The 13,436-nt window shown below is 40.3% G+C and overlaps 1 protein-coding gene across 4 annotated transcripts in view; it reads right to left on the bottom strand.

Moving 5' to 3' along the window:
• INPP4B (inositol polyphosphate-4-phosphatase type II B) overlaps nucleotides 1-13,436 on the bottom strand; it is a 622,734-nt gene that overhangs the window by 70,198 nt on the left and 539,100 nt on the right. For all 4 annotated transcript variants that reach the window (XM_075860411.1, XM_075860409.1, XM_075860408.1 and 1 more), the window contains 2 exons: nucleotides 11,559-11,768; nucleotides 4,953-5,091 (listed from right to left, as the gene is read on the bottom strand). In XM_075860411.1, coding sequence (XP_075716526.1) covers nucleotides 4,953-5,091; nucleotides 11,559-11,768 — 349 coding nt within the window. The remainder of the gene's footprint in view (nucleotides 1-4,952; nucleotides 5,092-11,558; nucleotides 11,769-13,436) is intronic.

Below are 13,436 nucleotides of genomic sequence, written 5' to 3'. Positions count from 1 at the left end.
ACACCTCACCCCTTACGATATATTCTACTAACTCCCCTCACTGACTGACAGACAATCCAACGCGTTTCAGTGCCACATACATAAGTGACACATCATCAGGGATTATCAATTCTTTCAATATAGTTATTGTTTCACTGTTTATCTGCCGGTCAGCACAATTGTGTGCTTGTTAGACCTCACGGCGCGTGTACGACTCTATCTTCAGGCAGTAAATACCAACAACCTGCATGCATCATATGTCCTATGAGGAGCTATACTGGAGGAGTCACTTGTTGAGAAGGATCTGGGTGTACTTGTAAATCATAAACTAAGGCCTCATGCACACGACCGTATTTTTTCACACCCGTAAATACTGGCGTAAATACGGGTCCGGTGTCACACGTATTCCACCCGTTTTGCACCAGTATTTACGAACCCGTGCTCGTAAATATGGGTCCGGTGTCACACGTATTCCACCCGTATTTACGAGCACGTTTTTGGCAGCAAAATAGCACTGCACTAATCGGCCGCCTCATGCACACGACCGTAAAAACACCCGTTATTGCGGGTCGTTATTACGACCCGCAATAACGGGCTCATAGGCTTCTGTTAGCCACGGGTACCTTCCCGTTTGCTCACGGGAAGGTACCCGTGCCGTTAAAAAAGATAGAACATGCCCTATTTCATGCCGTAATAACGGCACGGGCATCCCATAGAAGTCTATGGGGCTCCCGTAATCATGGGTGGCTGCGTGTGTTCACCCGTGATTACGGGAGCGTTGCGAGGTGAGGCGAGGTCAGGGGACTACCCGGTCTGCAGGCCACAGCCCAGTGCCGTAACTACCGCCGGGACTACAATGAAAACTATGGCAGAGCGGGGAGGTATCTCCCCGCTCTGCCATAAACAAAAGACATGTATCCCCTATCCTGTAAAAAATAAAAATAAAAGACGTTCATACTTACCGACAACTTCCTGCTTCCTCCAGTCCGGTCTCCCGCCCGTTACCTTGGTGACGCGTCCCTCTCGAAATCCGGGCCGACGTCCTGGATGACGTTTCAGGCCATGTGACCGCTGCAGCCAATCACAGGTCAATCACAGGCTGCAGCGGTCACATGGACTGCCGCGTCATCCAGGGATGTCGGGCTGGATGTGAAGAGAGGGACGCGTCACCAAGACAACGGCCGGGTAAGTATGAATTTCTTTAACTTTTATTACAGAAAAGGCTGTCCCTTCTCTCTATCCTGCACTGATAGAGAGAAGGGGCTGCCGATTAGTGCAGTGCTATTTTGCTGCCAAAAACGTGCTCGTAAATACGGGTGGAATACGTGTGACACCGGACCCATATTTACGAGCACAGGTTCGTAAATACTGGTGCAAAACGGGTGGAATACGTGTGACACCGGACCCGTATTTACGCCAGTATTTACGGGTGTGAAAAAATACGGTCGTGTGCATGAGGCCTAAATAACAGCATGCAATGTCAATCAGCTGCTTCTAAGGCCAGCAAGATATTGTCGTGTATTAAAAGAGGCATGGACTCGCGGGACAGGGATGTAATAGTACCACTTTACAAAGCATTAGTGAGGCCTCACCTAGAATATGCAGTTCAGTTCTGAGCTCCAGTTCATAGAAAGGATGCCCTAGAGTTAGAAAAAATACAAAGAAGAGCAGTAAATCTAATAAGGGGCATGGAGAATCTAAGTTATGAGGAAAGATTAGAAGAACTAAACCTATTTAGCCTTGAAAAAAGACGACTAAGGGGGGACATGATTAATTTATATAAATATATTAATGGAACATACAAAAAATATGGTAAAATCCTGTTCCATGTAAAACCCCCTCAAAAAACAAGGGGGCACTCCCTCCGTCTGGAGAAAAAATGGTTCAACCTGCAGAGGCGACAAGCCTTCTTTACTGTGAGAACTGTGAATCTATGGAATAGCCTACCGCAGGAGCTGGTCACAGCAGGGACAGTAGATGGCTTTAAAAAAGGCTTAGATAATGTCCTAGAACATAAAAATATTAGCTCCTATGTGTAGAAATTTGTCCCTTCCCTTTTCCCATCCCTTGGTTGAACTTGATGGACATGTGTCTTTTTTCAACTGTACGAACTATGTAACTATGTAATATGCAGAGCTATTTCAGTTTTTACATGTAACAAGATAGATTTAAATTAAAAATGAAAATAAAGATACTATTATTAACTGGTTCCCGACCCCTGGCTGTGTTTTTACGGCCAGCGGTCAGGGTCCTTAAAACCAGAGCCATAGACTTTTTACGGCTCGGGTTTTAACTTGCTGCCCGAGTGATCGGGCAGCTGAATGTCGGGTCTCCGGCTGTCAGTGACTGCCGGGGACCCTGAGGAGAGGTTAGAAGCAGCTTTCGTTGCGTCTGTCTGCTCCAATCACTTTTACATAGCGCTCAATGAAGGCTGTGTATAGGAATAGAGGCAGCGGCCGCGCCGCTGTCTCTATTACTCCCGGAGTTCATGTGACTGGTCACATGATCGCCGGGTGCCGTTAGTGACAGACTGCTGCTGGGTCTTACTAGACCCAGCACAGCCTTATTAGTGACAATCGTCACTATGAGAGGGCTGATTTCCCCTGTAACTGGGGCTGCCGTGCAGCTCCAGTTACAGTGGAAAAACATGTTATAAAAGAAAGAAAAAAATATATAAAGTTCCCCAAAGGTCTTTTTTGACCTTTGAGGGACAGACCATAGTAATAAAAAAATAAAAGTAAAGTAAAGTGCAAAAAAATGTAATAATAAATACACATAAAATACCCACCGCAAAAAAAAACGTTCCCCCCCGCCAATCATTGTTGTAACGCTAGCGCAGACCCAATTACCCTAATATAGACATGTAATATATTAAAATTTACGGTAGACAATGACGATCACAAATAAAAGGGTCTATTTTAGGGTAAAACTATGTTATTACCAGAAAAAAATAGCTGAAACGTAAAAAAGATTATTTTTTTACTATTATTTTCAAACTAAAACGAAAAATTCTAAAATAGCAAAAAGGATGTGTATAAATAGGATAAAAAAAAAGAAACCTGCATTGTCTACGGAAAAAACATTGCAAAAATCACGTTGTTAGCCCAACAAATAAAAAACTTATAGCCATTTAACTAACACGTGCTAAAAAGGGCTAAACGGTGTCTGGTCCTGAAGGCTCAAAATAGCCCGGTCCTGAACTGGTTAAGTTAGCAAGTAGTACAAAACATAAACTTCTGATAATCTGTCTACCCATGGGACCAGATGAGCTCCCAAAAAGGTCTATTTTACAAATTATTGAACACATCTATTAATACATTCATTTAAAAAATAAAATTTGATGAATATCTCTCTTTGAATAAATTAAGTCTTCACTCTTTCTTGCTACCTTGGCATCCACTGCTGTTACTTCAAATTCCAAATGTTTGACAATTCCGGAATTCAAACTACTAAGAGACTATCTTTCAAAAATTGCTGACTATTGGGATTTTTGAGTATTGCTAAACTAATTACATTTTTCTGTACTTAAAAGGGTTGTCTCAGGAGGACAAAACCTACTCTAAAGACAGCCATCCTCGAGATCAGCTGATTGACGCAATTCCGGGTCTTGGAATAACTGATAATACGCTGTTATCGACCAGGGAAATTTTCATTTGGCCACACATTTCCCTTTCAGTGGTTGCGTCAGGAGATACGTAGCAATACATGCCAGCCATTCAAAATTTTTTTATAACAGGACGGACTGGGAAATGTAATAATACATGGCAGTCAAGGCAGACATAGAAAATAGTTTAATTTGTTTCACAAGCTGTAACCCTTCCTCAATCACTCTATGATGCAACATCAGTATCACCTTCTTGAATTATCCACTGCAAAAACAATGTCCAATAAGGTATATTAACAGTGGGCAATGTAAAATGGATTAAAAACGGGTAATGCCTTCAAAACTCGTTAAAAACGGCCTGAAAATGCCTCCCATTGATATCAATGTGAGGCAGGGGCGGTTTTCTCCGCCTCGCGGGAGAAAGAAGGGACATGCCCTATTTTCGGGCGTTTATGCCTCTGACCTCCCATTGACTTCAATGGGAGGCAAAGAAAGCGTATTTCGCAGCGTTTTATGCCCGCGGCGCTCAATGGCCGCGGACGAAAAACGCTGTGAAAAACGCAGCGAAAATCAGCGTGCAGGGAGAGGAAAATCTGCCTCAAACTTCCAAACAGAATTTTGAGGCAGAAATTCCGCCTGCAAAAAACTCTGTGTGAACATAGCCTAATGCTGTCTGTCTTAGGCTTCATTCACACGAGCGTGTCCGATTTGCGTGTGCAAAAAACAGACCATAGTTCCTGAATTTCATGTCTGTGTGCCATCAGTGTGCTTTCCATTTCGTATCAGCGTGCTTTGCATGTGACATCCATTTTTCACGTCCATGATTCTCCTCTGCAAGCACTTGCTCTGCATTTGTTTAGCAACTGATGCGTGAAACACAGACAGCACACTGATGTCGTCTGTGTGCTGTCCGTGTTTTCCACGCATCCATAGACTTCACTGGACGACAAGGTCCGCAATAACGCAGCATCATAGTACATGCAGTGAGTTTCACGCAATGGGTACTCGCCGCGTGAAAAATCACACGTGTCTTCATAGCCTATTGACTTGCATGGGTCCGTGTGCTGTCCGTTATTTCAACACAGCACAGGGACGCGGAACACGCTCGTCTGAATGAGCTCTAAGCTGCTAAGAATAATTCGTGATAATGAAACAATGACTAACATTAAAATGAAAACATTGCATTATGCCGTCTCTGCTGATCCTATTCAGCATGACCAGTACATCTGGAACTCCAGTATAATGTCACTGGATAAATAATACTACAATTCCTGGCTACAGTAAAATAATCTCAGGGTAAACCCATTGTACTCTACTCCTTTATTCTTGGAACAAGATGGTTTTTTTTTTCCACGTGATGATATCTTACCATTTATGTGCGATGTGATGAGATCTTCATCTGAAGAGTCAGGTTTGATATCTTTTGTGCTTTCTCCTTGTTCAAGTAGTCTGTCTATCATGGCAATAATGCAATTTAGACTCTTCCCTACGTTGGCCCACACCCTATCCTGAAAAGAACATAAGCATCACAAAAGATACACTAATACAAAACATACACAAAGAATAGGAGATCGAGCAATATAGCGACATATCTACAGATGCATAAAACCAACTAGACAGCTTAAAACAAGCTGCTGAAGAATAATAGTGTAATGTTAGGAAAGTGTTGTACTGTGAGGTCAGTAAGTTACATTTTGTGAACATACATTAAACAATTAAATAAATACTAAGCAAATACTAAAACTGGTTTTTTTTCAGTTTTTTTTGGTGGTGTAAAAAAATTAGGTTAAGGGCCTCATATACACACAGCACAGCTTTGTGCACCGAGCCTGTAGGTAGGCTCATGGCACCCCTACGGATCAATATTATTAGGCTGTGGCCCATAATGGCAACGTATTATGAAAGTAGTTTCCATTAGATACCATGCACAGACCTTTTGTTTTTTACTGTTAGATTCCATATGAATCCAAAGTGTGATTAAATTCAATGTAGTAATGTGTATTAAGCATACAAAGAGCTTAATTTTACCGGTAGACACTCTGTTCTTGGCTGCTAGATTCTCTCTCTGATACTCAGAGTTGTAACTTAAAGAAGCACTCCTGCGATACCACCCCCCCTCCCACTGTTTGAAAATGTGATTAAATGCAATGTACTGATGTGTATTAGCTTACCAGGTGCTTTATTGTACTGGTAGCCGCTCTGTATCTGTTGGGTCATTGGGTCACGTGATATACATTACAAATATCTTAATTTTACTGGATGTCAGTGTCTCAGTTCAAGTCTAAGAGACTTTTTTCGAGGCTCTCATAGACTTGCATTGAGACACTGACTTCCAGTACCTACAGCAGACGCTTTAGGATGTGGATAGTCAGAATAGAGATCATGTGACTAACAAGGGCCAGGCACAGAGCGGCTACCGCTAAAATAAAATACCCGTTAAGCCAATACACATCGCTATATTGCATTTGATCACATATTCAAATGGGTGGGTGGGCCACAGGAATACTTTGTTAAAGTGGTTATCCAACCACATCAACTTGTAATGTATCTACAGGACAGGATTTATCCAACCACATCAGCTTGTAATCTATCTACAGGACAGCATTTATCCAACCACATCAACTTGTACTCTATCTACAGGATAGGATATGTGATAAGTGTTTGGTCCATGGGGATCCCACTGCTGGGAAACCCACTGATCAGGAAAATGGGGGTCCAGAGTACTCTGAATGAATGGAGCGTTGGTCTTACATGTACGCTTCCACTCCATTAATTTTCTAAGGGTCCGCCAGAGATTGCCAAGCACGGTACACCGGCTATCTCCAGCAGTCCCATAGAGAATGATATGAGTGTCAGAATGAAACTATTTTAGGCTAGTTTAAAAGTAAAATCAAATCAAACCAGGGACATTAACATCACCAATCAAATAAAATGAGCAGCCAGGCTCATCTTTCTGACCAACCGCTACACCAACGCCTCTACCCTGTGTTAATCACTACACTAGTTGCCCATCCCCTTCAGAATAAAATTCAAACTTATTATTCTCACCCACAAAGCTTTCCACAGTGCTGCACCTCCTTACATCTCCTCCCTCATCTCTGTCTACCAGCCTACTCGAACTCTACGTTCTGCCAACGACCTTAGATTAAAATCCTCCATCTGAACCTCCCACTCCCGTCTCCAAGATTTTTCTTGTGCTTCACCAGTCCTCTGGAATGCGCTACCCCAGGCAATCAGATTAATTCCCAATATCCACAGTTTTAAATGTGCCCTGAAAACACATATTTTTAGACAGGCCTATAACATTCCCTAGTCTTATTCCTTTCCTTGGCCCCATTAGTTGTCAGAATAAGATTCCCTCACACTTGCACCGTACTGCATTTCATGTCCGTCATACACAGATACTGGCTGGTGACCGGCTCATGCAGCTTTATGTGTACCACCCCATGTGTATAAAAGATGGCTGGACCAGTGTACTGAACAAACACTGTTACACTTTGTGTCTCCCTTATTTCCTCATAGATTGTAAGCTCTTGCGAGCAGGGTCCTGAATCCTCCTGTCTGAATTGTAAATTAGCTTTGTCCCTATGTAATGTCTGATATTGTCTGTTTACGTTCCCTCTAGATTGTAAAGCGCTGCGTAATATGTTGGCGCTATATAAATAAAGATTATTATTATTATTATTAAATCAACCAGTGACAAGTATGTAAGTGTTAGGCGGATTCATTATATTGGTTAATATCTCTGGTTTGCTCAATAAATAGGGCAATATAGCAAAAAAAATTAAAAAGTTCCCTTTTGGATACATGGCGGTCCTGTACATTATTCCATCCTTGTGTCACTTGTTTTGCGTGATAGAAACATGCCACAGAAGCAATATGTAAAGGTAAACAGTTAAAGCCAGAATAAACAGAATGTCCAGTTTAATGATTATGTTTAAATTAAGCGGTCAATTAAATTTGATCGGTTTTCTTAGAAAACAGTACATTTCAATCTAAAACACAACATAAACACTATGAACAAGAAACTCTGGGAAATCTCCCTGTGCGGTTTACCTTTACATCAGGAGCTCTAATGAATCATAGCAACTTCAATTACAACAGCTAAAATTAGTCTTCCCACATTCACGCTGGTCTTTAAAACAATGTTCCTCTGAGGTATTATTATTTTTCACAATTATATACAAGTTAAACAGTTATCTCTGCTGTTCACCATTCATTTTGTATTTTCTAAATATGCTGAATGGTGAATGAAAACGTATTGTTCCTATTTAGATGGTTGATGAAGACATTACAATTTTGATGCCTCTCTTGGCAGACATAATTTACCAGGGACATTAACAACACCAATCTAAGCACACCCGCGGTGTATCACTCTCAGCTCTATATCTACAGAAAAAACATTTACAATTTTGGAACAGATTAGTTATACCAATTGTAAAGTGTTTCAAGTACATATAGGCTTCAAAGACCGCCTGGAAATAATACTTTAGGGTATTAAAGAACAAAACGAATAATACTTATAAGGTAAAGATATAGGTAACACATTGATGAATCTGTACATCTTTTTTTACCACACTTTTGGGCATACAGGTTCAGACAGTCTAATTTACCCAAAACAGGCATTTAAAGAGGCTCTGTCACCAGATTTTGCAACCCCTATCTGCTATTGCAGCAGATCGGCGCTGCAATGTAGATTACAGTAACGTTTTTATTTTTAAAAAACGAGCATTTTTGGCCAAGTTATGACCATTTTTGTAGTTATGCAAATGAGGCTTGCAAAAGTCCAAGTGGGTGTGTTTAAAAGTAAAAGTCCAAGTGGGCGTGTATTATGTGCGTACATCGGGGCGTTTTTAATACTTTTATTAGCTGGGCGTTCTGATGAGAAGTATCATCCACTTCTCTTCAGAACGCCCAGCTTCTGGCAGTCCAGATCTGTGACGTCACTCACAGGTCCTGCATCGTGTCGGACACATCGGCACCAGAGGCTACAGTTGATTCTGCAGCAGCATCAGCGTTTGCAGGTAAGTAGCTACATCGACATACCTGCTAACGCTGATGCTGCTGCAGAATCAACTGTAGCCTCTGGTGCCGATGTGTCCGACACGATGCAGGACCTGTGAGTGACGTCACAGATCTGCACTGCCAGAAGCTGGGCGTTGTGAAGAGAAGTGGATGATACTTCTCATCAGAACGGCCAGCTAGTAAAAGTATTAAAAACGCCCCGATGTACGCACATAATAAACGCCCACTTGGACTTTTACTTTTAAACACACCCACTTGTACTTTTGCAAGCCTCATTTGCATAACTACAAAAATGGTCATAACTTGGCCAAAAATGCTCGTTTTTAAAAAATAAAAACGTTACTGTAATCTACATTGCAGCGCCGATCTGCTGCAATAGCAGATAGGGGCTGCAAAATCTGGTGACAGAGCCTCTTTAAACAACAATCTTGGGAAGCATCTAAGTACAAGTATCATAAATTCTAATTATTAATGATGAAATCAAAATAGTTAGCAAAGAAAAACTCTGCAAACCAGAGGGTAATCGCTCACTACATACCCCTCGACACAGAAGTATTTTCAGATCCGACAAAATCATAATGATAAAAATACAAATGGAAAGATAAAAGCAAAAGTACCTTCAAAATCTAAGGTTCAGCTCACACCTCGTTTTGTGCACACGTTTGTGATATAAGGCAACGCATATGTTTTGAAAATTAGAAAAACGTATTCTAACATACGCTCACTTTTTTGTAGTATACGTCGTATACATTTCTATACGTTTGAGTACGTTCTAACTTCTAAAAACGTATACTTTTTTGTTCGTGAGCCAAATCAATAAAGCTTTGTAAAGCATAAATATAAAGGCAGTAGTAGCGAGTGGTTGCAGTGTTTCCAGAGGTGTTTGGCAGGGGGGGGGGCACTGTTTTGTCACCTGATCTTTCTGATTTCCCATATATGGTAACAAAAACATATACATTCGACATATGCAAACATAGGGTTTGCATACAACACCATTGACTTCGCTACAAATAAAAACCTATATGTGTGGTATACGTTTTAGAAAAGTACTGAAAAGCGTAGTAGATTACGCTTTTCAGGACTTGGAAAAAAAAGGATGGAACGTAAGAACACAAAACGTATGCACAAACTACGCCATTAGGGCATCCGTCCTGACCAGACCATAGAAATCAATGTACACGCTGTGGTACATGTTTTGACACTAGTTTTCATGTCAAAACGTGCACGGTAGACATACAGTAAAAATGAGATGTGAACTTACAAAGATATATACCTAGTAAGTATGGCCTTTTTTGTGGTTTTTATGATATCTATGTCCCATTTTTTCTGTTTGTGTTTTTAAATTAGGAACGTAAAGTTCTAGTTAGGGACTCGCAAGGCACTGGGGACCCTTGACGTTGGGTTGCGAGCTTTGCGTATTTTGGCCAAAATAACAACTAATACCCCATGTTTCATGGATATATTTTTTACTATGTATACTACTTTTTTTCAGGACGCAGCCAGGTCTTATATGCTGGGAGGGCATGATGTGCTGGCGTTTGGTTTGGCATGCAGAGCAGCCCGCTTTAGCTAACAATAGCGGCGTTACAAATAGGCTGTTATTCGGCAAGATACACCGTGCCTGACGACCAGCGCATTATCCCTCCACGTATTACACATAGTACTGACACCCCATGTACTATTCACAGCACTGACCCCTATTCATCACATTTATTTACTTATTTCTATTACATTATCACACAGTTCTGACACTTTCATACATACATACATATTTCTTTTATACCATATATTTACACCCTAGCACTACACTAACACTGACACTCATTTATCGCACACCTTTGAGCACTTAGTTCGCCACTCCCCTCAAGACTAGTGGGAGGGGCTATCACTATTTAATGTACACTCCTTCTGCAGCATTTTTTGATCTGTCTGCGTCCTGCTGGGAACGGGTTTTCACCCACCCACCTACCTAGTAAGTATTGCCTTTTTTGTGGTTTTGATGATATCCATGTCCCATTTTTTCTGTTTGTGTTTTTACAAAGATATATACTGCAAATACAACAGCCAAATGGAATTACCAAGATTATACCTAATGTTGGCTATGAGATGGTGTGCTCAATATAGAACAGACACCGGGTGTTGCTACTTCCCTTATTAAACAGGGGGTTCCCTACACACCAGATATCTATATATGTATACATTTTCAGAAGGAATAACAGAGGAACAGCATAACCATGTTTTTTTTTTAATGGGTATTTACTTACTAACACAGACATTCTCTTAAATGAGACTGGATATGCAATCCTAGACACAGCTGCTACGGAAGTGTATGGCTCTGTTCCTTTAAGCTAGGAAAATGCTGCGGTGAGGAACGTCACACCCCCATCAAATAGCTGATTGGTGGGGATACCGGGAGTCGGACGCCCACCGATCTGATATTGATGACTTATCCTAAGGATAGGCCATCAATAAAAAATTCCTGGACAACCCCTTTAAACTTATATTGTGTACCATCTCTCCCCTTAGCCTTTTATTGAATACTACACCCATAGAGCTCTTAATGCCACCACAATAAAAAGCATGAAAGGTACCTAGACTGCTAGGAAAAGTATGTGAAAAGGTTTGGTCTTTAGCCAAAAGGGACAGTAAAGCAGGTGCTGTTAAAGGGCATATCTATTCCAAGAAACTAACATTTATTTCATATTAAAATGTGTGTAGAATAACACACTACATCCAATAATAAATCCAAACAGATAGGATTATCTTTATTTTCATAAATGTTGCATAATTTTGTTTCATGAATAGATATCAAGGTTTAAGAACCTGTTCCTATTAAAATATAAAGGATTCATGGCAATGCTATACATTAAATAGTGAATGCATTCTCATTACATATCATTTTAAATCAAAGTCCATGAGCAATATGGTGAGATGAACCAGAATTACTTACCCATTCTTCCTCGTCGTACTCAGAGTGGTGAGGAATAGAATCTTGTCTGCTTATTGGGTGTGCGTTGTCCTGACCCTGGAGATCATTCTCGGTCGGGCTACTTCTTGGGTCTGTAAGCTTTATATTTGCACAGCCCGGCCGTGCCGTGTACAGCGCCAAGAGAGCATTGCTGACTAACTGGTCTTTAAATGAATGGACAAATAACTCTGTCTGTAAACAGAAAAAGATATACTAAAAAAAACCGCATTTTATGTAAAGTATCTGCCATGACACATTCCCGAGATGGTCGATCAAGGCTCATGCTAGAGTGCCTCATTTCTAAATAATCCACAATATCATAAAATCCCATTTGTTAGCAGGTTAAACAGTTATGTTTTAGTATACTATTTATGACAGCGACGAGGCTCATAACTTACATAAGAAAAATAGATGTAGAATAATTCTGCTTTAAAGACATCCATTAACATTTCACTTAACAATTTTACTATCCAGATGGGATTGTATAAACTGTCATATGGATTGAAATAAAACGTCAATCTGAATCCTACTAAGAAAATAATTTCATTGTGTTACGGCTTCAATGGGAAATGGTGATAAGGCAGAGAATGAGGTGCCATAATAAGGTGACGTTAATATAGCAAAAGCCTCTTTTTGTACAATACAATTTGCTTTGTTTCTTTATTTTTCAAGGATTTTTCTCAGAACTCCTACATGAAACGCTTTTAACTCCTGCCCGCCTTAGCCATTTTTTTCATTCTTATTTTTTTTCTTCCCACATCCCAAAAGCCATTAACTTTTTTTTTTTTTCGTTGACATAGCCAAACGAGGGCCTGATTGAGTTGTAGTTTTTAATGGCACTACTTAATATACCATATATTGTACTGGGAAACTGAACAGCGATTCCTCCATTGTTTTTTGAGTTTCATTTTTACAACGTTCACCACGAGGTAAAAACTACATTTTAGCTTTATTTTGCGGGTCAATATGATTAGGTCATACCAAATTGATAGATTTTTTTGTCAACAAAAATTTTTTTGGGTGTTCTGAAAGACATAACTTTTATTTTCCTGTCGATTGAGCAGTGCGAGGGCTTGTTTTTTTTTCTGGCAAGCTGTAGTTTTTATTGGTACCATTTTGAGGTTCATGTGACTCTTTCATCCCTTTTTATTCCTTTTTTTGGGAGCACAGGTGACCAAACAACTGTAATTTAAAAACAGTAATTCTGACTTTAGAGGAAAAATGTGAAAAGGAGTTTTTTGCTGAACTTTTAATATTATTTATATTAAAGAAAAAACCTTTATTCAACACTTCATTTTTTATTTATGTCCCCCCCCCAGGGAGCAAAAGGTCATTTAATCGCTGGTACAACACACTGCAATACTTACATATTGAAGTGATTGAAACTATTAGGCCGAGGTTCCCATGTAGCGTAAATACTGCGGATTTTCCGCAACGAATTTAGTTGTGGAAAATCCACAGCATAATACAGTAGCAGCATAGTGAACAAATTTTAACAAATTTCATCCACACGCTGCATAAATGAAGAGTGAAAAACTGCTCGGAAATTGAAATTGACTTGTGGTGCATTTTTTTTAATCTGCAGCATTTCAATTGTATTTGTGTAATCACTGCTTTTTTATGGCGGGTTTTCCTAATTGAATTTAATGGGGAGGTAAAACCCGCAAGAAATAGAAGATGTTGTGATATTTGCGGCGGAAAATCTGCAATTCCGCCAAAAAAATCCCAACACATGAAAATGAAAATATCTTATACTTACCCAGAATTCTGTGCTTCTTTGTCCAGGCTGGCCTCCTGGAATGCCGTTTCATTCCATGTGACCACTGCAGCCAATCACAGGCTGCAGTGGTTACATGGGAT

Source organism: Rhinoderma darwinii, chromosome 1, assembly GCF_050947455.1.
Source record: "Rhinoderma darwinii isolate aRhiDar2 chromosome 1, aRhiDar2.hap1, whole genome shotgun sequence".
Classification (NCBI taxonomy): Eukaryota; Metazoa; Chordata; class Amphibia; order Anura; family Rhinodermatidae; genus Rhinoderma; species Rhinoderma darwinii.
Note: the sequence above shows the minus strand (reverse complement) of the source record. Positions and strands in the feature narration are given on the sequence as shown.